At 36.8% G+C, this 17,795-nt stretch overlaps 2 protein-coding genes across 2 annotated transcripts in view; one reads left to right on the top strand and one right to left on the bottom strand.

Moving 5' to 3' along the window:
• MOSPD2 (motile sperm domain containing 2) overlaps nucleotides 1-225 on the bottom strand; it is a 32,584-nt gene extending 32,359 nt beyond the window's left edge. The window contains exon 1 of the mRNA XM_072339573.1: nucleotides 22-225. Within this exon, the coding sequence (XP_072195674.1) occupies nucleotides 22-144 (123 nt within the window). The 5' untranslated portion in view covers nucleotides 145-225. The remainder of the gene's footprint in view (nucleotides 1-21) is intronic.
• FANCB (FA complementation group B) lies at nucleotides 204-15,036 on the top strand. The gene is made up of 9 exons (XM_072339557.1): nucleotides 204-339; nucleotides 673-1,680; nucleotides 2,549-2,701; nucleotides 3,220-3,312; nucleotides 7,805-7,933; nucleotides 8,733-8,896; nucleotides 10,939-11,393; nucleotides 12,189-12,426; nucleotides 14,559-15,036. Exons 2-9 carry the CDS (start codon nucleotides 748-750, stop codon nucleotides 14,977-14,979), a joined length of 2,586 nt encoding a protein of 861 aa, XP_072195658.1. The 5' UTR covers nucleotides 204-339; nucleotides 673-747; the 3' UTR covers nucleotides 14,980-15,036.
• The last annotated feature ends 2,759 nt before the right edge of the window (nucleotides 15,037-17,795 follow it).

The raw sequence follows: 17,795 nt of genomic DNA on the forward strand, positions 1-17,795 counted from the left end.
GTGCGCGAAAGAACCACTCACGTCAGCCATGGTGCGGCGGGGCCGCCCGCAACGGCCGCAGTAACTGCAGGGGGACAGGAAGAAGCGGCGATGGAGACGCCGCGTGACCTGGAGGGCGTGACTAATGCGAGTGGGCGCGGCCATGAGCCCATGCCGGGAGCGGGAGCCGGGTGCCCGGTAGCTCCTCCTCTTTGCGCGCCATGGCCCTGCCTCCTCCGCCCCGCTTCCTTTCCCGTCGTGCACCGCGTGGCGCGAGTTTTGGAGTGGCGCGCTTAGCCCTCGCTTCCGCCTTGTGCTGCTTTCCGTGTCCCGTCACGTCCGGCATTGCCGAGCGGGCAGGTGGGTGAAACCCCGCAGGCCGCGGTTCTTCCAGTGGTGGTATGTGTGGGTAGGTGGGGCGGGTGTGTTCATTCGGACGGGTGCGGTCAGCGTTAGTTCTGCCTCTGTTCTACCGGGCTGGCTGCTGGTGGGCTGTAACTTAACCCGTTAGCTGTTATGGAAGTCTTTTGGTGCACCGTTGCCTTTTGCCGTCCTCATATATACTATTAAAGTAATATTAGCTTCGTGTTCTCGATTAGCCTACCCCACTGCTTTCGAATGTAGAGTTTTCCTTAAGAATTAACGCAGCTGCTTGCGAGATGTTTTACTTTCTATTCTGCTTTCATTTTACAGGGGGAGAGCTTATAGCTGAGCTATGGAGAGATATACAGTTTTCCTGTAGGAGAATGCACGTACAGAGAACTAAAGATGCTTCTGAGTGAACAACAGCACTTCTTATCCTACAATGGAGAGCTCCTCATCTTTCGGCTGTCAAAAACAAAGCGTGCGGAGGGAGCAGCTGACAAAACACTGAAGCTGTGTGTCAGGAGGATGGCATACGACAGAGACACCCAGCTGTTTGTTCAGAAGTCTTCTGGAGCATTTAGCATGCCTGCAAAACACTCAGCAACTGAAATCGTTTGCTGTGACTGCACCACGCATTCCAAAACAGGGGTTGTTCTTCCCTGTGTTTTGATGAAAGTGAAAAAACATAACAGTGTCGTCGAGCATCTTTTACTGTTGCTTCACAGCTCCAATCGGTTTGAGCAGTGCTGTCATTTTAAATTGGATTATGAGCTGAAAGAGGACATCAGGTTGTTCGCTGGCCCCTCGGTGCTGTGGAGGCATGCTAACAAGCTGTTCTACATCTCTTCTGATACCCGCACGGTTCTGAGCGCTCCTGTCCAACTGTCTTCCATTGTGTGGACAGGTGAAATTGAGGGCGAAGGAACTGTTGTGTTAGGGATCAGAGCTGCTTGCCTGCCAGAGAGTGAAGATGGGGATGAGTTTGCCACTTCAGACAGAGCCATCTGGGGCAGTGAGTTCTTTGGATATGCAATTGAAAGGCAAAAAATGCTGACTGGCACATGCTTTATGCCTCATGCTTACAGCAGAGTGGTATCTTCTGTCTGTGTCTTCAAGAATGAGAGACTGAAAAAGCAGCTCAGAGTATCAGCTGTTGCCATCACACATAAGAATCAACTGATCTGGTTCCAAGATGGTGTCCCTAAAGGTGTTTGTGAGCTCCCTTATGAAAAACCATGTTTAATAAAAACTGCTGTAACCAGTGGCAGTGATTTCCTATTTATTGTATCTTTTTCCTCTGGGAATATATGTGTTGTACGGAGAGAGAACTTGCAGGTATTTGTGCCTTAAGTAGCTCCCTTTTCCTACCGCATCTTTTTTCTTTATGTCATTCTATCCAAAGGGAAAAACTACTAGTTTAAGATTTATTGGTTTTTGTCTTTCCTGTCAACTTCTGTTTAAATAACCTGGCTTACCTATGAGTTTTTAGGCTTTCACCCAGAGGGAGGTGTCACCCTGGAACAGGTTGCCCAAGGAGGTTGTGGATGCCCCATCCCTGGAGGCATTCAAGGCCAGGCTGGATGTGGCTCTGGGCAGCCTGGTCTGGGCTGAGGAGTTGAAACTAGGTGATCTTTGTGGTCCTTTTCAGCCCAGGCCATTATGTGATATGATTAAGTATATGGTTGTTTTTTTTGTTGTGTTTTTGTTGCTTTTTTTTTTTTTTTTTTTTTTTTTTTTTTTCCCTCTCTCTTTCACTGCTTTTCTAATATAATTGAAAATAAATTCTGGTTTCTAATATTTAGTGCTACATTTTAGGAGTCTGATGTGTAGCCTCTACTGAAAACAAAAATCAATAAAATGAGAATTTAAAGACAGCTATGAATGTGCTTGTGAAAATTAGGTTAAAATCACAGTTAACTGTTATTATTTTAAAGCATGAACTTCTTGGAATTGATAAGCTTTTTGAGTTTTCCTTCTTAGTGTCATAAAATGTCATTTCCCAGAAATGACAAGGAGGTTCTCACTTTATTTTTCCTTAAGTCTGTAGAGGCAGAATTAACTACTGGATTTTTGTAATACTTGTCTTTCAGATAAGATACTTTTCTTTCAGATAAGCCTCATCTTAACAAAATCACGTACAAGTGATACATACAAAATATATACAAAATCACATACAAGTGTTTTAAAACCTCTTCTACTTCAGGTTGCATCCAAATGGGAGACGGTCAAGTCTGTTCTGGTAGATGATTTCATTGGTTCTGGAACTGAGCAACTGCTACTGCTTTTTAATGATGACTCCAATACAGATGTGTTAAATAAGTTTAAAATAACCGACTTTGGAAAGATCAACTATGAAGTAAGTTCTGTTTGCCTTTTCTCAGTTATTCTGTGCTTTAAAAAAAAACTTGAGAAATGATTAAAGCAGTGGTGCTAAGTGAAATGGTACGTTTGTTGTGAAATGCCCTGAAGTTTGAATGTAATGGAGTATAATGCTCTCTGTTTGAATAATGTAGTTTATCTGGGGAGATTATTCTAGTTTCTGGATAGTATCGGCATCCTTCTGGGAACATGGTTGAAGATGTTTCAGATACATAACAGGCCTTTTACAATGCTTAGCTTTCAGTTAAGAAAATTAAGGTTGTAGTGCATGTTAATTACTGTCTCATAATCGTGTCTTTCTTTAATATATTATCAATCCTTAATTGCTTCCAGAAGATAAGATTGTTCTTTTAAAATGAACATGGCTATTCTTCTGCTTTTCCTCACCCTTTCTTTTTTCTTTTCTTGTTCTTTATAATAATGATGTGTAGTAGCCTGGACCTTACATTCAGCTTTTTAAATATTTTTGCTTTTTTATTATTATTATTATTTTAGAGTGGCATTAATTATAAAGACGATGTTCCTGCTGCAGAAGGATTACAGGAGAATGGTTTGTTTACCATCCAAGCTCTTGAAACAAGATTACAGGTTTGTGCTAAATAGATCTGCCTTCATATTTTCTCCAAATTAATTTTCTGTTTCATTAGCCTAAAGGGTGAGGTTAATAATACTGTTTTTATTGGAGAAGTGGTTTGGGGAGAAATTAGTGTTATTAAGTATCCATTCTTGAATTGGTGGTAGTCTGTTTCAGCTCGTTCGGTTGTTACAAATGCATTTAGGTAATTAGAAGAATCTAATTTAATTTTAATTAAATTTTTCTGATAATGCTGAAGCCATCTTACAAAAGCTTTGTAACAGTCATTTTACTCATGGATGTTTAAATGTTAGTTTTGTAATATCAGAGCGTTTACTTCTTTTGCTCAGCATTACATACTTTGAGATGCCAGGTTTCCAAAGTGTAGTGATGAGTAGCAGCTGTTCCTGAGAGAATTAACTGTTTCTTTGTCTAGGGACTTTAGTCACCTTGGTTTAAACTTCTGTCCAAATTAGTGACCATTGCTATTTCACCACCTGCTGTTGCTTTTCTTCCTGATACTGACAGATTTATTGATATAATATTGCAGTGTAGAGTGAATGAAGTTAAAACCCATATTAATTAATGGGGTTAAAACCCCCTTTAATTAGATTTATATTAGTGTGCTGCGGAATAATACATGCTAGAGCATATAGGCAATCAGTGGGAATATATCATCTGCTAGTGCAACTTGAAGTTACAGCTTTCTGGGTTAGGTTCTGTTAGCAAACATCCAGCACACTCTCCTAGATGTTCTTTGGCACTATTGTGTGTGGTTACCTTGGTCAAAGTAAGTAGTAACTGACTAAATAAGAAAATTATTGAGAATAAACAAAACACTGACAACTTCTGAAGGCAGCCTAAATCATGGATTAAGTCAATGTAAGAATGTTGTTAGTTTATTTAAAATGCTTTAAGTATGAAATAGGAGGTAATTATTCTATTCTTGTGAATTAGTGAAAACTTTAGCATGTGGTGGTAGTTTGATCTAGGCCAATAGGCCTAGATATAGGCCTATTGGTTTTTACATACAGAGGTGCAAGTTTCCTTCACAACTCATTACTTTCTACCCATGGCTTGGGTAGTGGTATACTTTAAACATGTTTTTGTTTCTGTATTCTTTCATTACATGTTACGTTACTTTGTCCTTCAGCCAAGCAGACATTAGTTTCCATCTCGTTTTTTGCTCCTTTCACTTTTGTTGTGATGATTGTCTCCCCTGCCGCTGACTGCTAAATGTTTTGTGTAACTTGTCTTTTGATATTTCTCTTTTTATACACTGGCTGGTTTTCTGCTTTTACAGCTTTGTGAATCTGTGTTACAATCAAATGAGTACTCTGTATTGCACTATTGGTTTTGATAGAAGCAAGTCACTGACTGGAAATCTTATGTGTCATCTGCTGATAAAGTCCTTCTGACAGAGACACAGAATCCTTCATAAGGCTTTTTTTTCCCCCAGATTTCTTTTAGACATAGTAGACCTTTAGTTTTCCAAGTCATGTGCTAGCACAAGCACTGTAAGAAAATTGAAAATCCTCTTATTTTTTAATGCTCAAAATCTTTGATATTGCCATGGCAATGAATTTAGAAGTAGGTGGAGGTATGATTTTAGCCTTAATGTTGCTTCCTTGCTGAGGTCTCTGTTGTTCTGTATGTTTCTTTGAATAGTAGAGTACTGTTGCCTTTTTGTTATCTGATGTCACTGAATTTCAGGGATGTTTATTTGATGCAGTAATGCTTAGTTTAGAAATTTCCAAAAGTTATTAGTTATTTTGTCACCAAAATTCAAGTTGTCATGTGTTAACAATCTCTGTGCTATCTCCTATTTTAGGGCAAAGAGAAATAGCAAATGCAGGGTTTTTTTGATACCTCTCTTGCTACCCCATAAAAACATTTTATGCTTGTATAGTTGTTTTCTAGCCATGTGAGATCTTTGGTAGGTGTTACACTCCACTATGTTGAAGTATGCTGCATTTAAGTCATATGCAGTAAGATGTGTAAGTTGCATGTTGCAGACAGTGAAACCGAAAAATGATAGTCTGTGTATTTTTAGAACTGCTCTGTGTTTATAATGTATCCGGTCTTAAAGGCCTTCACGCAGCCTTTATGCCTCTAGACTCTTAACATTCATTAAGCTATTTTTTGAAGAGGACTTCCTTTGGCAAAATAGTAAAGCTATTACTATATCTGTGGTTACAGCATTTCTCATGGTTTTACTTTCTGTTCTGACATGAATACAGGACTATTCAACACCAACTACTGAAAGTTTTGTGAGGATTATAGTGCCGGGCTCTTGATTAGTTTTCTTTCCTTTCACTTGGCTTGCCTGTTTTAAGGCACTGTGCTTGTTTTTTGTTTATTTTTCTGGGGGATTGGTTTGTGTGTTGTTCTTTTCTTCCACTCCCATTCATTGACTTGAGAATTTATTTGCTCCCATTCCATTGTGTTGTTTTGGTAGTGGGTGGGAAGTTATTCAAAAATGCTCTGTACATTTTATTTTTAAAACTTAGATTAGAAATAGTAACAAGTAGCTGTTTTCTGTACAACCTTTGCTGTGGATTGAGGTTTTTTTGATACTTCTTCATAAAAGATTTCAGTTGCTTGGAAACCACAGAGACTCTTATTAAATAAAAGAGCAGCTTCACACTCTAGATATTTGAATTATGTTTCCCTCTAGCATTTTTGTCTACTTTCACTGTTTCACCTTTGCTTTTCACTGTAGTTCTAGTCCCGCCCATTGTGAATCTCCCTTTCCGTTTTCTGCCCTTTGCAGAAAGTTCTTGGCTTAGTATTTTTAGCTTTGTATGTACAGGTACTGTTTTATTTATGAATATTGTAATTTTAATTGCAACGTGTCAAAGTACTGTCCTACTTACTTCTAAGACTCTGCTTTAATTTGCTTTGCTTTCTGTCAATGATTCATCTGTTGTACTGTTTGTACTGAATTTTCTCTCAGCTTTGTTTGTTCAGCTCTATACTACAATGTTTTAAGGAGGGTGTTTATTTTCAGTTTTTGAAATGATTCACTTTTATTTTCCACTTCATGGTGTAGAGGCTGTGGCTTCTACTGGTCCTTATTATTCTGTACATCTGGGGTACAGGCCTAAGGATGTACATCTTCCGTGTTCCAGGAACAGTGATAGAGAGTTACTTTACTTTTTGTCATACGACAAATTTCAGTTCTCATTCCTGTGTTGCTTTAGAAGGGAAAAAAAGTGCTTGCAAAAGTCACACTGGAGAGCAATTGGATCAGTAGATCTTTGGCCACTTTGACTGTTTCTCACTATGTACTTCCCTGTGTTATTTTTTTTTGTTGTTTGTTTGTTTTTGTTGTTGTTTGTTTGTTTTCTGTATCTGAATTTCTTACTTGGGAGTTACAAATAGAAGTAATGGCTTGATATTCTGTTGACTGCAGTTAGGAAGAGATTGTAGAAGTACGAAATAATAGAATCATAGAATAGTTGGAGTTGAGAGGGACCTTTAAGATCATGTAGTTCTAACCCCTCTGCTATAGGCAGGGATGCCTCCCTCTAGACCAGGATGCTCAGAGCCACATCCAGTCTGGTCTTGAATGCTTCCAGGGAGGGGGCTTCCACCAGCTCGCTGGGCAACCTGTACCAGTGTCTCACTGTCCTCACAGTAATTCATTTTTTTCCTGAAATCTGGTCTAAATCTATTCTCTCCCAGCTTCAAACAATTTCCCTTTGTCCTTTCTCTACACGCAGTCATAAAAAGTCACTCCACTCTTTACTCTTAAGTTTTTCTTTTCTTCAGTCTGGCACTGGAGTATTTCATGGAAACTGGTATTTGTGATGCTTGGTTTGATAGGTGGCAAGTCATTTTTTTAGTGAATTTATCATGATGAGTTCTGTTTCCTCTAAGTGCCCTTTGCTCTTGCATCATGAGCAAATGGCATTGCTCCTTTTACTTGGCATGCTTTGCATTCAGCATGTCATTTGGTGATGACTGAATCTGATGTCTTTTTTTAATTTATTAGTTCTGAGGCTGTTTTTCCTTTCCAATGATAGGCTTTGTTCTCCTCTCTCTTGTTATTGACAGTAGCAGACTTCTCAGGAGCTTACTTCCCAGAGAATACTTTTCAAAGCATGTTTTAAAATATAATAATCTAGTATTTAGAACTTGTCTATGTATTTGTCTGTTTGCAAGAAGGACAATCTTCAGTGTAAGTCTTGATGAAAAATCAAAAATGATGTTAATACAAAAACAAGACAGAAACAATAATGAAAGAATGTCTACGTAAGCATCTGATGTAAATATTCTCAAGATAAACTCAGAGTGTAATACTGAGAGAACAAGATTCTTAGATTCGTATTTTGGCAGCCAAGTAAACTGACTTGAACAATTTTTAGAAGCATTACTTCAGGAACTTGGATTGTGATCCTTACAGAATATGGAAAGCTCAGAGTTATCTTGGTAGCTTCGATACCAATCCTTATTTGCAGTAGACTGGAGACTGTGTCCAATGGCCACTTTTCTGTTTTACAGGCTGGTCTCACCTCTGTTCGAGAGCTACAGCAGCATTTAGTCCTCAAAAAGAGGGTTATTCTTGGATCATGCAAAGCACTAATAGACCTTGTTGAAGGAAGAAGCCATATTTTACCAAGTGCAAAAAAGGTAAAATACAGAAAAAAGCACAGACAGCTTCTGCTTTTTGCTGAGCTATTTGTAGAAGGTTCTTCCCTCAAACACTTGCTACTTTTACCAGTCAAAATTGCCACTATCAAAACTCTTTCCTTTAAGTAAAGTCTGATTCATTATCTTAACCTGACAATTTATGTAGTTAAGAGTAAGTTTATTTTTTCCTTAAAATTGAGCTGCACAATATCTCCTAGTGGCTGGTTTGTACAGAAGAATAACTTTAACAATGAGTAAATGAGAAACAGTAGGAGGACTGTATTGTCTTAATTGGCACAGTTACTTGGATATTGAATACCTGTCTGTTATCTAATGTGATAGGAAGAATGAGCAGTGATTTCTGTAGGCAAAATTTATTTTACAGTGGGACAGAGTGAACTGTGAGCTGAAAATATGACAGGGTTTGGGTAAATGTTATATCTGTATACTTCTTAAACTAAGGCTCGTAATTAATTGAAAGATCGTGTAGATTTCAAGTAATATTTTAGTCTCCTTCAGGTCAACCAGGTTTAGACAGCAAAATTTTAAGCAATTAATAATGTAACTTCTAATGCCCTCTTTGGAAGGAAATATGTACAAGGAGAGGATGAGTTGTTTGTCATGATAGCTTTTCTTCTAAGGAAGTGGTTTTATATCTTGTAAATCTAGTCTAGAAAATAAACTAGTTTGTATAGATTACATTTTATGTAGTAGATTTTATAGTAGAACATGAATTAATGCAATATAAAAAGAACTAATATCTGCACTTAATTTATCTAAACAAACATTTTTCTGTAAGGAAGGCCTTGTCAGTCTCTGGGATGATGCAGAAAAACCTTATTCTGTTAGTAAAGAGCCATCATTGACACCTAAACTTCAAGATCGCTTCATAGAGAAATTGTGGCAACGTGTTGTGGGTGACAGCTTGGTAGTTGGAGTAAAACTAACTGAATCATTTTGTTTGTAAGTATATAAATAAAATAATTTCATTTAGTAGTTCAATAGAAATTGAGATTGCAAGTAAAGCCCTGCAGTAGAAAGAAAGGATTTTTGAGATTTGACTTTTCTCGTTTCAACTTCTGTGTATGAAGTAATTCAAGTGCATTTTGCCAGTATTGTTGCTGTGGAATGTCTCTCTAGTTTTGTGCCAAAAATACATCATCTAGCCAGAAATCAGCTGCATAAGTATAACTACGTCATTACTGGAGGCATTTATAACAGAGCTTTCTTTGACAGAAATTATGGTTCTTTTATAGTTCATATTAGCATAGGTATACTGACGTCAGTGAGAGGTGTAGATTTAGCTCTGTTTTAACTATACTGTTGCTGCTGCCTAAGCATTAATATTTCACCATTCATAGATAGTGATTTCCTTTAAAAAGTAGAAGAAAATATTTTTAATTCCCTGATCGACTTAGTAAATGTTCAGCTATGCTGTATTCAGATATCAAATCAAATGAGTATTTCCTGAGCCTATGCATTATATAAATTACATAGAACAAGCAGGCTTAAAAGCTTCGAGAAGATTCATTCTTGTTATTATCTTTATAGTTATTTGTTTATTCTGTTCATTTTAGTTGCTTAGTTCTAGTCATTATTACAGCTGGTGTTATTCTCCCATTGACGAAGGAGCTTATTTGGAATGCACTTTGAAAGAACAGGATTATCTGAAACAAACTTATGATAGACAGTGTGTAATGTAAACTTTGGCAGAGTTAGAAGTTACTTTTTGACCTGTACTCTCACGGGCATTGTAGCTGACACTGTATTGAAGCAAGTTTAAGGAGTATTGATGCCTCTGAAAATCATTCAAGTGACTGTGGGGGAACTGACCTATCGTGTCCTTTGGTTGTTCTGCTGGAACTGCGGGTATATTATTTCTCAACTACAGCTTGCTATAACTTTTCAAGGAAGTTGACCTTGTCTCCTTGATGGCTTCTGTTAAGAGCACCAAGGCAAAAGATTGCTTTTGCCTTTCCACTGTTTATTATTTTAGCTTTGATGACAGTGACTTTGTTTTTGAAAATGAAATGCCTAATTCCAATATAGCTTCAGAAGTCCTGAAAAGATTTGGAACTACTTTTTTAAAACCAGTGGTAACCTTGCCCTCATTTTTACAAGTTGAGAACCAATCTGTGAAGATTAAGTCATTTGTGAAAGGTTACTTGGTAGGCTAGCAATAGAAGGTTGTAGTAGGTTTACTGGGCTCCAGGAGCCCAGGTTCATGGGCCTGTGGTTTTGCAGAAAAGGACTTGCTTTCTTTTCAACTCCAATGTACAAGTTTTCACTGATTATTTTTGGGCTTTCTACTAATGCAAGATTATATTGATGTTTTAGATTACACTGTGAGGTGATGATACTTCCCATAAAGGAATCTAAATGTTTGTATGACTTCAGGTGTCAGTGACATCTTGAGATTAGACTGAAAAATCTTCACTGAAAGAAGATCTGAAAAACTGCTATTAGGATTTTACAAAATAATCTTGTGTTGAATGAACAGAGCATGCATTTCAGAAAATTACTGCATGTTTAAGGAAGCAGTATTTTAAACCCTTTATTTTACTATCTACACGCACTTCTGTTTGAATACTTGAAAAATAATAACTTGTAAATATTAGCAGAACTTTTAGTTCTCATAGAGGCAGAATTTTTAATTTCTGTAGTCTTATTATTATTATTATTAAAAGAAAATTAAGTCTTTGAATGTGTGAATGTCATAGAGTATCTGCAAGGGCTATGCTGAATATTCAACATTTTCTGAGTGAATTAAATGTCAAAATTATTTCAGCTAACGTGAGGGATTTAACTCCTAGGAGCTCTTAATACAAATGACTATTTCCTCTAAGATTATAAGTACTTTACACACTGCGCAGTCTCTGAATTAACTTGGAATGGTATTGGAGTTTGTAGCAGTCCTAAGTGTTGTAAAGTATTGCTTTTTGTTATTTATTAAAAAAAGCAAAATGCAAGCTGGCTGTGCAGTCATCTTATGTGGATTTTTACAGGTCAGCGTGTGATATCAGTCTATCATTAGTGATGGATCAAGACTTCTCTATGATTTCTCCAATTATTGAGTGTCGGAATAAAATCATTAAGGTGAACAAAGTCTCCTCAGCATTATCTGTCTCCTCAAGTCAAATTGAGCCTCCTCAAAAAAAGATGAAATTGGACTTGCATAGCAAGAATGATCTGAAAGAAGAATTTCGTAAGAGATGTTCTAGGACTCAGCTGGATAAAGCAAATACAGTCACTGCTGTTACAAGCCTTTCACCACTGTTGGCATTTCATCGTGTTTGTTGTGCAGTTCTGCTACATGCAAAGAAACAAAGACATCGGAATGGTGATTTACTTAAGAGCAAAAGGATGACTTTACTCTGTGGGAAAATTTTGCTAAGTCTGGAAGATATTTCAGATGGGAAATATTCAGTTAATATGCTCAAGGATAATAGTTACTGTGCAGGTAATTAGATTGATAGAGTTTGGATTCATAAAGATGTGGTTTTCTAGATGAGATTAAGCTAAATTTTCAGGTGTAATTATGTTTCTTTCTTTGAACGCAGCACATACAGACTTCAGAATTAAAATCTGGGTGAAATAGTAGAAGACCCCTTTTTTTTTAATTATTATTTGTTTAAAAAAAATTGGAACAGTTACTATAAGGTTTTATGGCATTGATGGTGAAATGCATTGGGAAAGGTTAATTTTGAAGATAAATCTGAATCTGATTAGATGCATTTATTTTTCCTGACTTAGTGTTACAATTTTTTAAGTAATACCAAAGTAACTGGAGTCTTTCCTCATCTTCACAGCTATTGAGTTCCTCTCTATCTTTTTTCTTTTTAAGTTCCTGACTGAACTGATTTTGAACTGGGCTTCTGCTAATGTAGTGTAATGTCGTTTTGATCATTTGCTATGAATTTTAATTTCTTCTTTAATGCCATGTCATCAGCTAACACCAAAGTGCCATCTTAATGTCACAGGAGGCTATTAATAGTGTTCTCTTGGCAAGGTGACATTTATCTTTAGAGCTCTCTTATTATATAGTTGCAGTTTTGTTAATCGGGTAACCATTTTGCTCAACAGAGATAAGTGTAAGAATATAGGTGAGAAGAAAATTTCCAAAGAAAACATTGAACGCAGGTATAGACTGCAAGTAAAACTGGGAGTTTGAATCAAAAATGTATGCTCATCTTCTATGTGATGCCTGATCAAAGTATTTAGGTTAAGTATCTTTTTTTTTATTATTTTCTTGCAGCTTCCATGGAAGACATAGTTGCTATCCTTGCCGTATCTATCAGATTTACTTTTCAGATTGTGTCTTCTGACTGCACACTGACTCGAGTAAATTCATGGCTACTTGGAGAAATGGACTGCTTACCATTTAAGGAATGCCATGACATGGTATTCTCTCATAAAGCAGGAAATATCTATGGCACAGTCTTTAGCTGGACACTGAAAAGCCCATTTGAAGGAGTTCTAACACTGTTTTGCAGGTAAAATTGGTCAGAAGTTTTACAGTATATTCATCTTATGCTCATGCCTTTATCTTCACGTTGTCTCTTACAGCATCATAGCCAACAGCCATAGTTCTGATATGAGAATGTCAGAGCCTGAACTGTATCATTTAATTGTGTGGTAGTACACTGAATTCCAAATAATTGTAGTCCCTTTTAATACTTGGTACCATTTATTTTGTTCATTTCAGTGCATAGTAATTCTATATTTGTTTTCGATATGTTTTTTCAACATATGGTGGTTTTTTTTTAAATCATAAGGGAATGTTCATTATTAACAAAAACAAGCTAGATGATTTAAATTACGTTCTTAGTCATTTTTAGTTTAGTAATGCAACATGCATCTAGTCTAACTCATACATTTTTTCTGATATACTTTGTTTTCTATCTACTATTATATTGAAGAGGAAATAATGTGAAGAATTCAGTTATTTCCTTATGTATATTGTCAAACTATTGGAATAAGATGTACAACAGGTAAAGTTAGTAACACTTCCATTGTTTATGATTTAGCTGGATAAGGCTCACACTGTGAGCAATAATTTTCAAGTTCTGACAAACTTTTCTTTTCCTGAAGAGTTCAAGCTTAAAAACAAACAAAAACCCTAAAAGAAGGTAAGGGTACATCTCTTAGGAATTTGTAACTAATGGTAAAAGGTAAAACTTCGTTCAATTAGCAGTTGATTGCCTTTCATGTGAGAACAAAGAATAATGTTTTTAAAAACGAAGACTTTCAATTTTCAATCCAATTTAATATCAGTACTTAATGAGCTATATAATGAGCTTATACTTGTATGTTTATACTTGTATTTTCAGCATTTTTTTCCCCTTCATTGGATCGATCTTTTTCTAGTACAGTATTTCTCTGACAGATTGAAGGTTTACTGACTTTTTTTTTTTTTTTTCCACAGCCATTCAGAAATGAGATAAACTGTATCTGTTATAAGTAGTGGAAAATTAAGATAAGTGAATTGCAATGGAATGGCTTTACTGATTAGTGTGAGAAAACTAGCTATTTGAGGATGTGTTGTGGTTTGAAGAGTTAATCATCTCAAAAGAAAGCAGGGAAGGAAGAGGAAGAAACCCAGTTGAGATAGGAGAAACTAATTTATTGAGAGGAATGTGAGATAATACAGAATAATTAAGAATAATAACTGAACCAAAAATAAACTGGAGGAAAGAGTCAGACTAAGTTCTGGTTGGCAGGCCCTCACCAACTGGCGTCCTAGAAAAGACAAGAGAATTTCCTTCTCACTCAGAATTGGGAGATCACATCTCCCAGGGCTGGAACTTGCATGAAATAGCTGAGTCTGCTAGAAGCACGGCACACAGGAATTGCACCCATCACTGAGCTTAAGCATCAGGCAGCCTGACATATCATACTGTAATATGGAATACTGATGAAACCAGGACAGGATGGGCTTTTTTTATATATTCATTTCTTTTTTTTTCCTGACATAATTTTTTAAATTTTTCCTTCAAAAGACATCTTCTGAGAAACTCATTTGAATCAACACAGGAAATAAGACTTTGGACAAACTGCATTTCTCTTGGAATGAGTGTCAGTCTGTTGCTGCATCATGCTGGTGTCTGGAGAAATAGGTTCCCAGTAATGAATACCAGCACTATTTTATCCTGGGTCCTTAATTTGGACATCTAATTGTTGTTAAGCACGACACTTTCTCACCAATGGCTGTTCAAAAAAGACCAGCAGTTAGCCGCCTAATAGCTCTGCAGTGCATATCTGTTAGTGGTGACAATATATGAATCCATCTTTCTTCTGCCCCTAAATGTATACTAGACAACTTTGTGTTGTCACATATGTTTTTTAAATACAATTAATTGTTTCTTAAAGAAAGAAGTGATGCTTGTATAACTGGATATGTATTTTGATGTTGAATATTTGTTACTGAAGCAACAGATGTACAGGAGCTACTCTTCATTCCATTAGAAAGTCTTTGCTGGCAGTTATGTGTACTGTATGCACAATACTTAAAACCATAAATAACCTAAGTTTTCATCTGTTTAATTTAAAATAGTTTTATTATATTTACTACTATAGAATTTTGAACACATAAGGTATCTTTAATAATAGTACTCTTACTTTGCAGAAGTCTGACTGTCTTGTTCCAGTGTCTTCATAGCCTTACTAGAGTTCTCCCACCAAGCTGTGATATAAAACTCCTGAGATCTGGAAGCAAAGGTGTACTTACTGAGAAGTTAGTACTGGCTTTGGAAAAAGAAATGTTTACCTCAAGGAGTTTACTCTCCACAAAAGAAGGTAAGGCTGAAAACAACATGACAAGGTGGAGTGCACCTGGCAAGAAAATCAGCGATCCTCCCATGGCTTCTTTACTGGACAATGAGTCTGGTGTTCAGCAATTCAGAGAGAGGCTTCAAAATGAAAAGAAACAGTGTGTACTAAGTATGAATGAAACGATGGATGGTACCCTTTACCAGGAAGTGGCTTTGAAAGTAGCAGAAGCTCAACTCAGTTCTGATATGATTGTTTGGAGACTGTGCAATTCCTAGAAATTTACCTAAATTTATTTTGAATAAAATTTTAATAAAATTGTAATATAAATTATTTATATTCTCATGTTTATGTCACTTATTTTATAGCTCAGGTGTTTGTAGAGATAACAGTATTTTGGTTGATGACTTCTAGCTGATTCAGCAAAAATCTATATTAAAAGTAGCAGTCATTATTTGGTTACAGTTTTCTGAAATATGTTTAAAGGTACTTTTCTAATAAATATTATTTGAAAGTTATACTTCTTGATCTTTAAATTGAATGCATTAGGAAGAAGTAAGTATGGATTGTTTAAAATAGTCCTATTCCAGTTCTACTGGAACTATTAACAGACTATGCTAGGTTTGTTTATTTTAAGTCTTAAGGCTAAGCTACAGGAAGCTAAACAATTTTAATTCATAATTTGATTATGAGGTTTGGTAATTTCAAAGCAGCAACCTATTTTCATGATATATCATGCCTTTTAAATAACTTTTGCTGTATCTACACACCAGTTGTCAAATCTGAGGGAGAAAGCCCTGGCTGTGCTTTGCAGCCCAGTTTTGAAAAGGCCACCTTTGGATTTGAGACATTTTGGAGTATGCACTGGGGCTGGGGAAACTAGATTAAGCCTTTTACAAAATCCATGAACATTCATCCTTGTGATCATGGATGTTATTGTGCTTTTAAATTGTTGAGGTCCATCCTCATTGACAAGACCATGGAATGGCTAATTTGCTTAGTAAATCTTGGACAAAGCTCTCTTTCCTTGGAATTTAACCTGACTTCAAAGATGGAGCAATTATTTGCTTGTTCCCTAAGTTATAAATGCTTGTCTGTTGATATGAGCTGCTCAGTACATTGGACCTATTCTCAACTACTGTAAGTAATGAGAAACTCCTTTCCTGTAACGTTTTACTTCCTCCTAGAAGAAGATAGTATGTGTGTATCCCAGAAGAGAGCCGCCTGTGATCTTGCATGTACTTCTTGCTATGGTAGTTAAGTTTATCTTTTTTTTTTCCCCTATCATAGGTATATTTTTTTTTCTCAGCTTTGCAAGTGACAGAAGACTTGGAAATCACAAATCATAATACTTTGTTTCCTTTTATCTCTGCTTTATGCAAGCAAAATCGTAGAGTTTGTCACCTTTTGTTCAAAAGTTGTCAGTTTGCTACAAAGTTTTAATAGTTAACAGCTTCAGCGTGTACTCTGGCAGTGAGTGTCTGGCTTGAAGAATGAAAGCTCTATTGATTCGGAAGAACAATCCTCAAGAACTGTTGGGTTTTTTTGTTTTATTTATTTATTCACTTATTTATTTTGTCAAGAGTTCCCATCGTGGTTTAACCCAGAAGGCAGCTAAGCACAACAGAGCACTTCATTTACTCCCACCCAGTGGGGGTATTGGAGGGACTTAATTTTTAAAGTGTAACAAGTGGATTGAAATAATGACAGTAAGACAGAAAATAAAGGAAAAATATTAGTAATGGTAATAAGATGGGTAGATGTGCAAAACAAGTGATGTACTCGTCTCCTGATAGTCATGCCCAGCCAGTTTCCAGGCAGTGGCAGTCCCCACAGGCAACCCCTCCTCTTATTGTTCTGCTTGATGTCATATGATATGAGATGTCCCTCTGGCCAATTTGGGTCACCTCTTCTGGTTCTGTTCCCTCCCAACTCTTGCTCACCTTCAGCCCACTCACTAGCAGGGCAATGCAAGAAGCTGAAATGTGCTTGATTTAGCATAAGTACTGCTTAGCACCAATTAAAACATCGGTGTGTTATCAACTTGTGTTTTCATGTGAAGAAAACTATCTTAGCTGAAACCAGGACAATGCCTTAAGAAATTAAACTCTGTGTTTACTGGATGAGACAGAATGATTTGAAAAAAACAAACCACCAAACACACAAAGACCTTTTTTTATTAAGCTACACTTACATACAGACCACAGTCTGTGTGCCCCCAGTGGCACAGTGGTATAAGCTGCTGCTTGCAGCACCAGAGGGCCTCGGTTCGAATCCTCCCTGTGGCGCAGGGGTAGAAGTGCCGCTTTGCTACACAGGGGGCTCGAAACCCGAGAGTTGGACTCGATGATCTCTAAGGTCCCTTCCAACTCGCACGATACTATGATACGATGATGATACTTGATTTTCAGTTGTCAGTGAAGTTTCCAGAATAACATTCCTAATTTTAAGCAGTTACAGGAAGAAATCTTGAAACCTTATCTTGCAGTTAAAGAAAATACATTGGTAAACCAGCTGAGAAGAAACTTTCAGAGCAATAAAACTATTATTCTTCTCAAGGTACTTGAAGGAGTTTTTGCAAAGTTGTGGAAATAGTTTGACCATTGATTTTTAGGAGGAAGCAAGGTGTCTATAGTAGCATTAGTGTGTGTGTCTCTATAAAGGGAAATTCTCATTTGTATTTCCATCTGTTACTTGGCAGAACTAGCAGAGCTGTCAAAATGAAGAGAAGCTGCTACAGACAGAAGTTGCCAGTTTCTAATTCTATGGGCTTGGTACCTATTGTTATTTAGAAGCAGCACATAGTTAAATCGCATAATTACATGACTCTTCCTTTGCCAGATAATAACCTATACAACAACATGTTTCTGCTAATGAGTGCTTCCAGAGGCATGAATGCTGATTTTGGATCATCAGATGAAGTCATCGTAAGCTTTTCTAAGAAAGCCCTAGGATTCCTGGGAGTAGTTTCCCAACTCTCTAGTAATTACACTGCAGAACTTCCATTGGAAGTGATGTAATGGACAAATGTCATGTATATGCATGAGAGATGCCTCAACATCCCAAAATCTAAATATCTGCTAGAAATGCCTGG

This window comes from Excalfactoria chinensis, chromosome 1, assembly GCF_039878825.1.
Source record: "Excalfactoria chinensis isolate bCotChi1 chromosome 1, bCotChi1.hap2, whole genome shotgun sequence".
Classification (NCBI taxonomy): Eukaryota; Metazoa; Chordata; class Aves; order Galliformes; family Phasianidae; genus Excalfactoria; species Excalfactoria chinensis.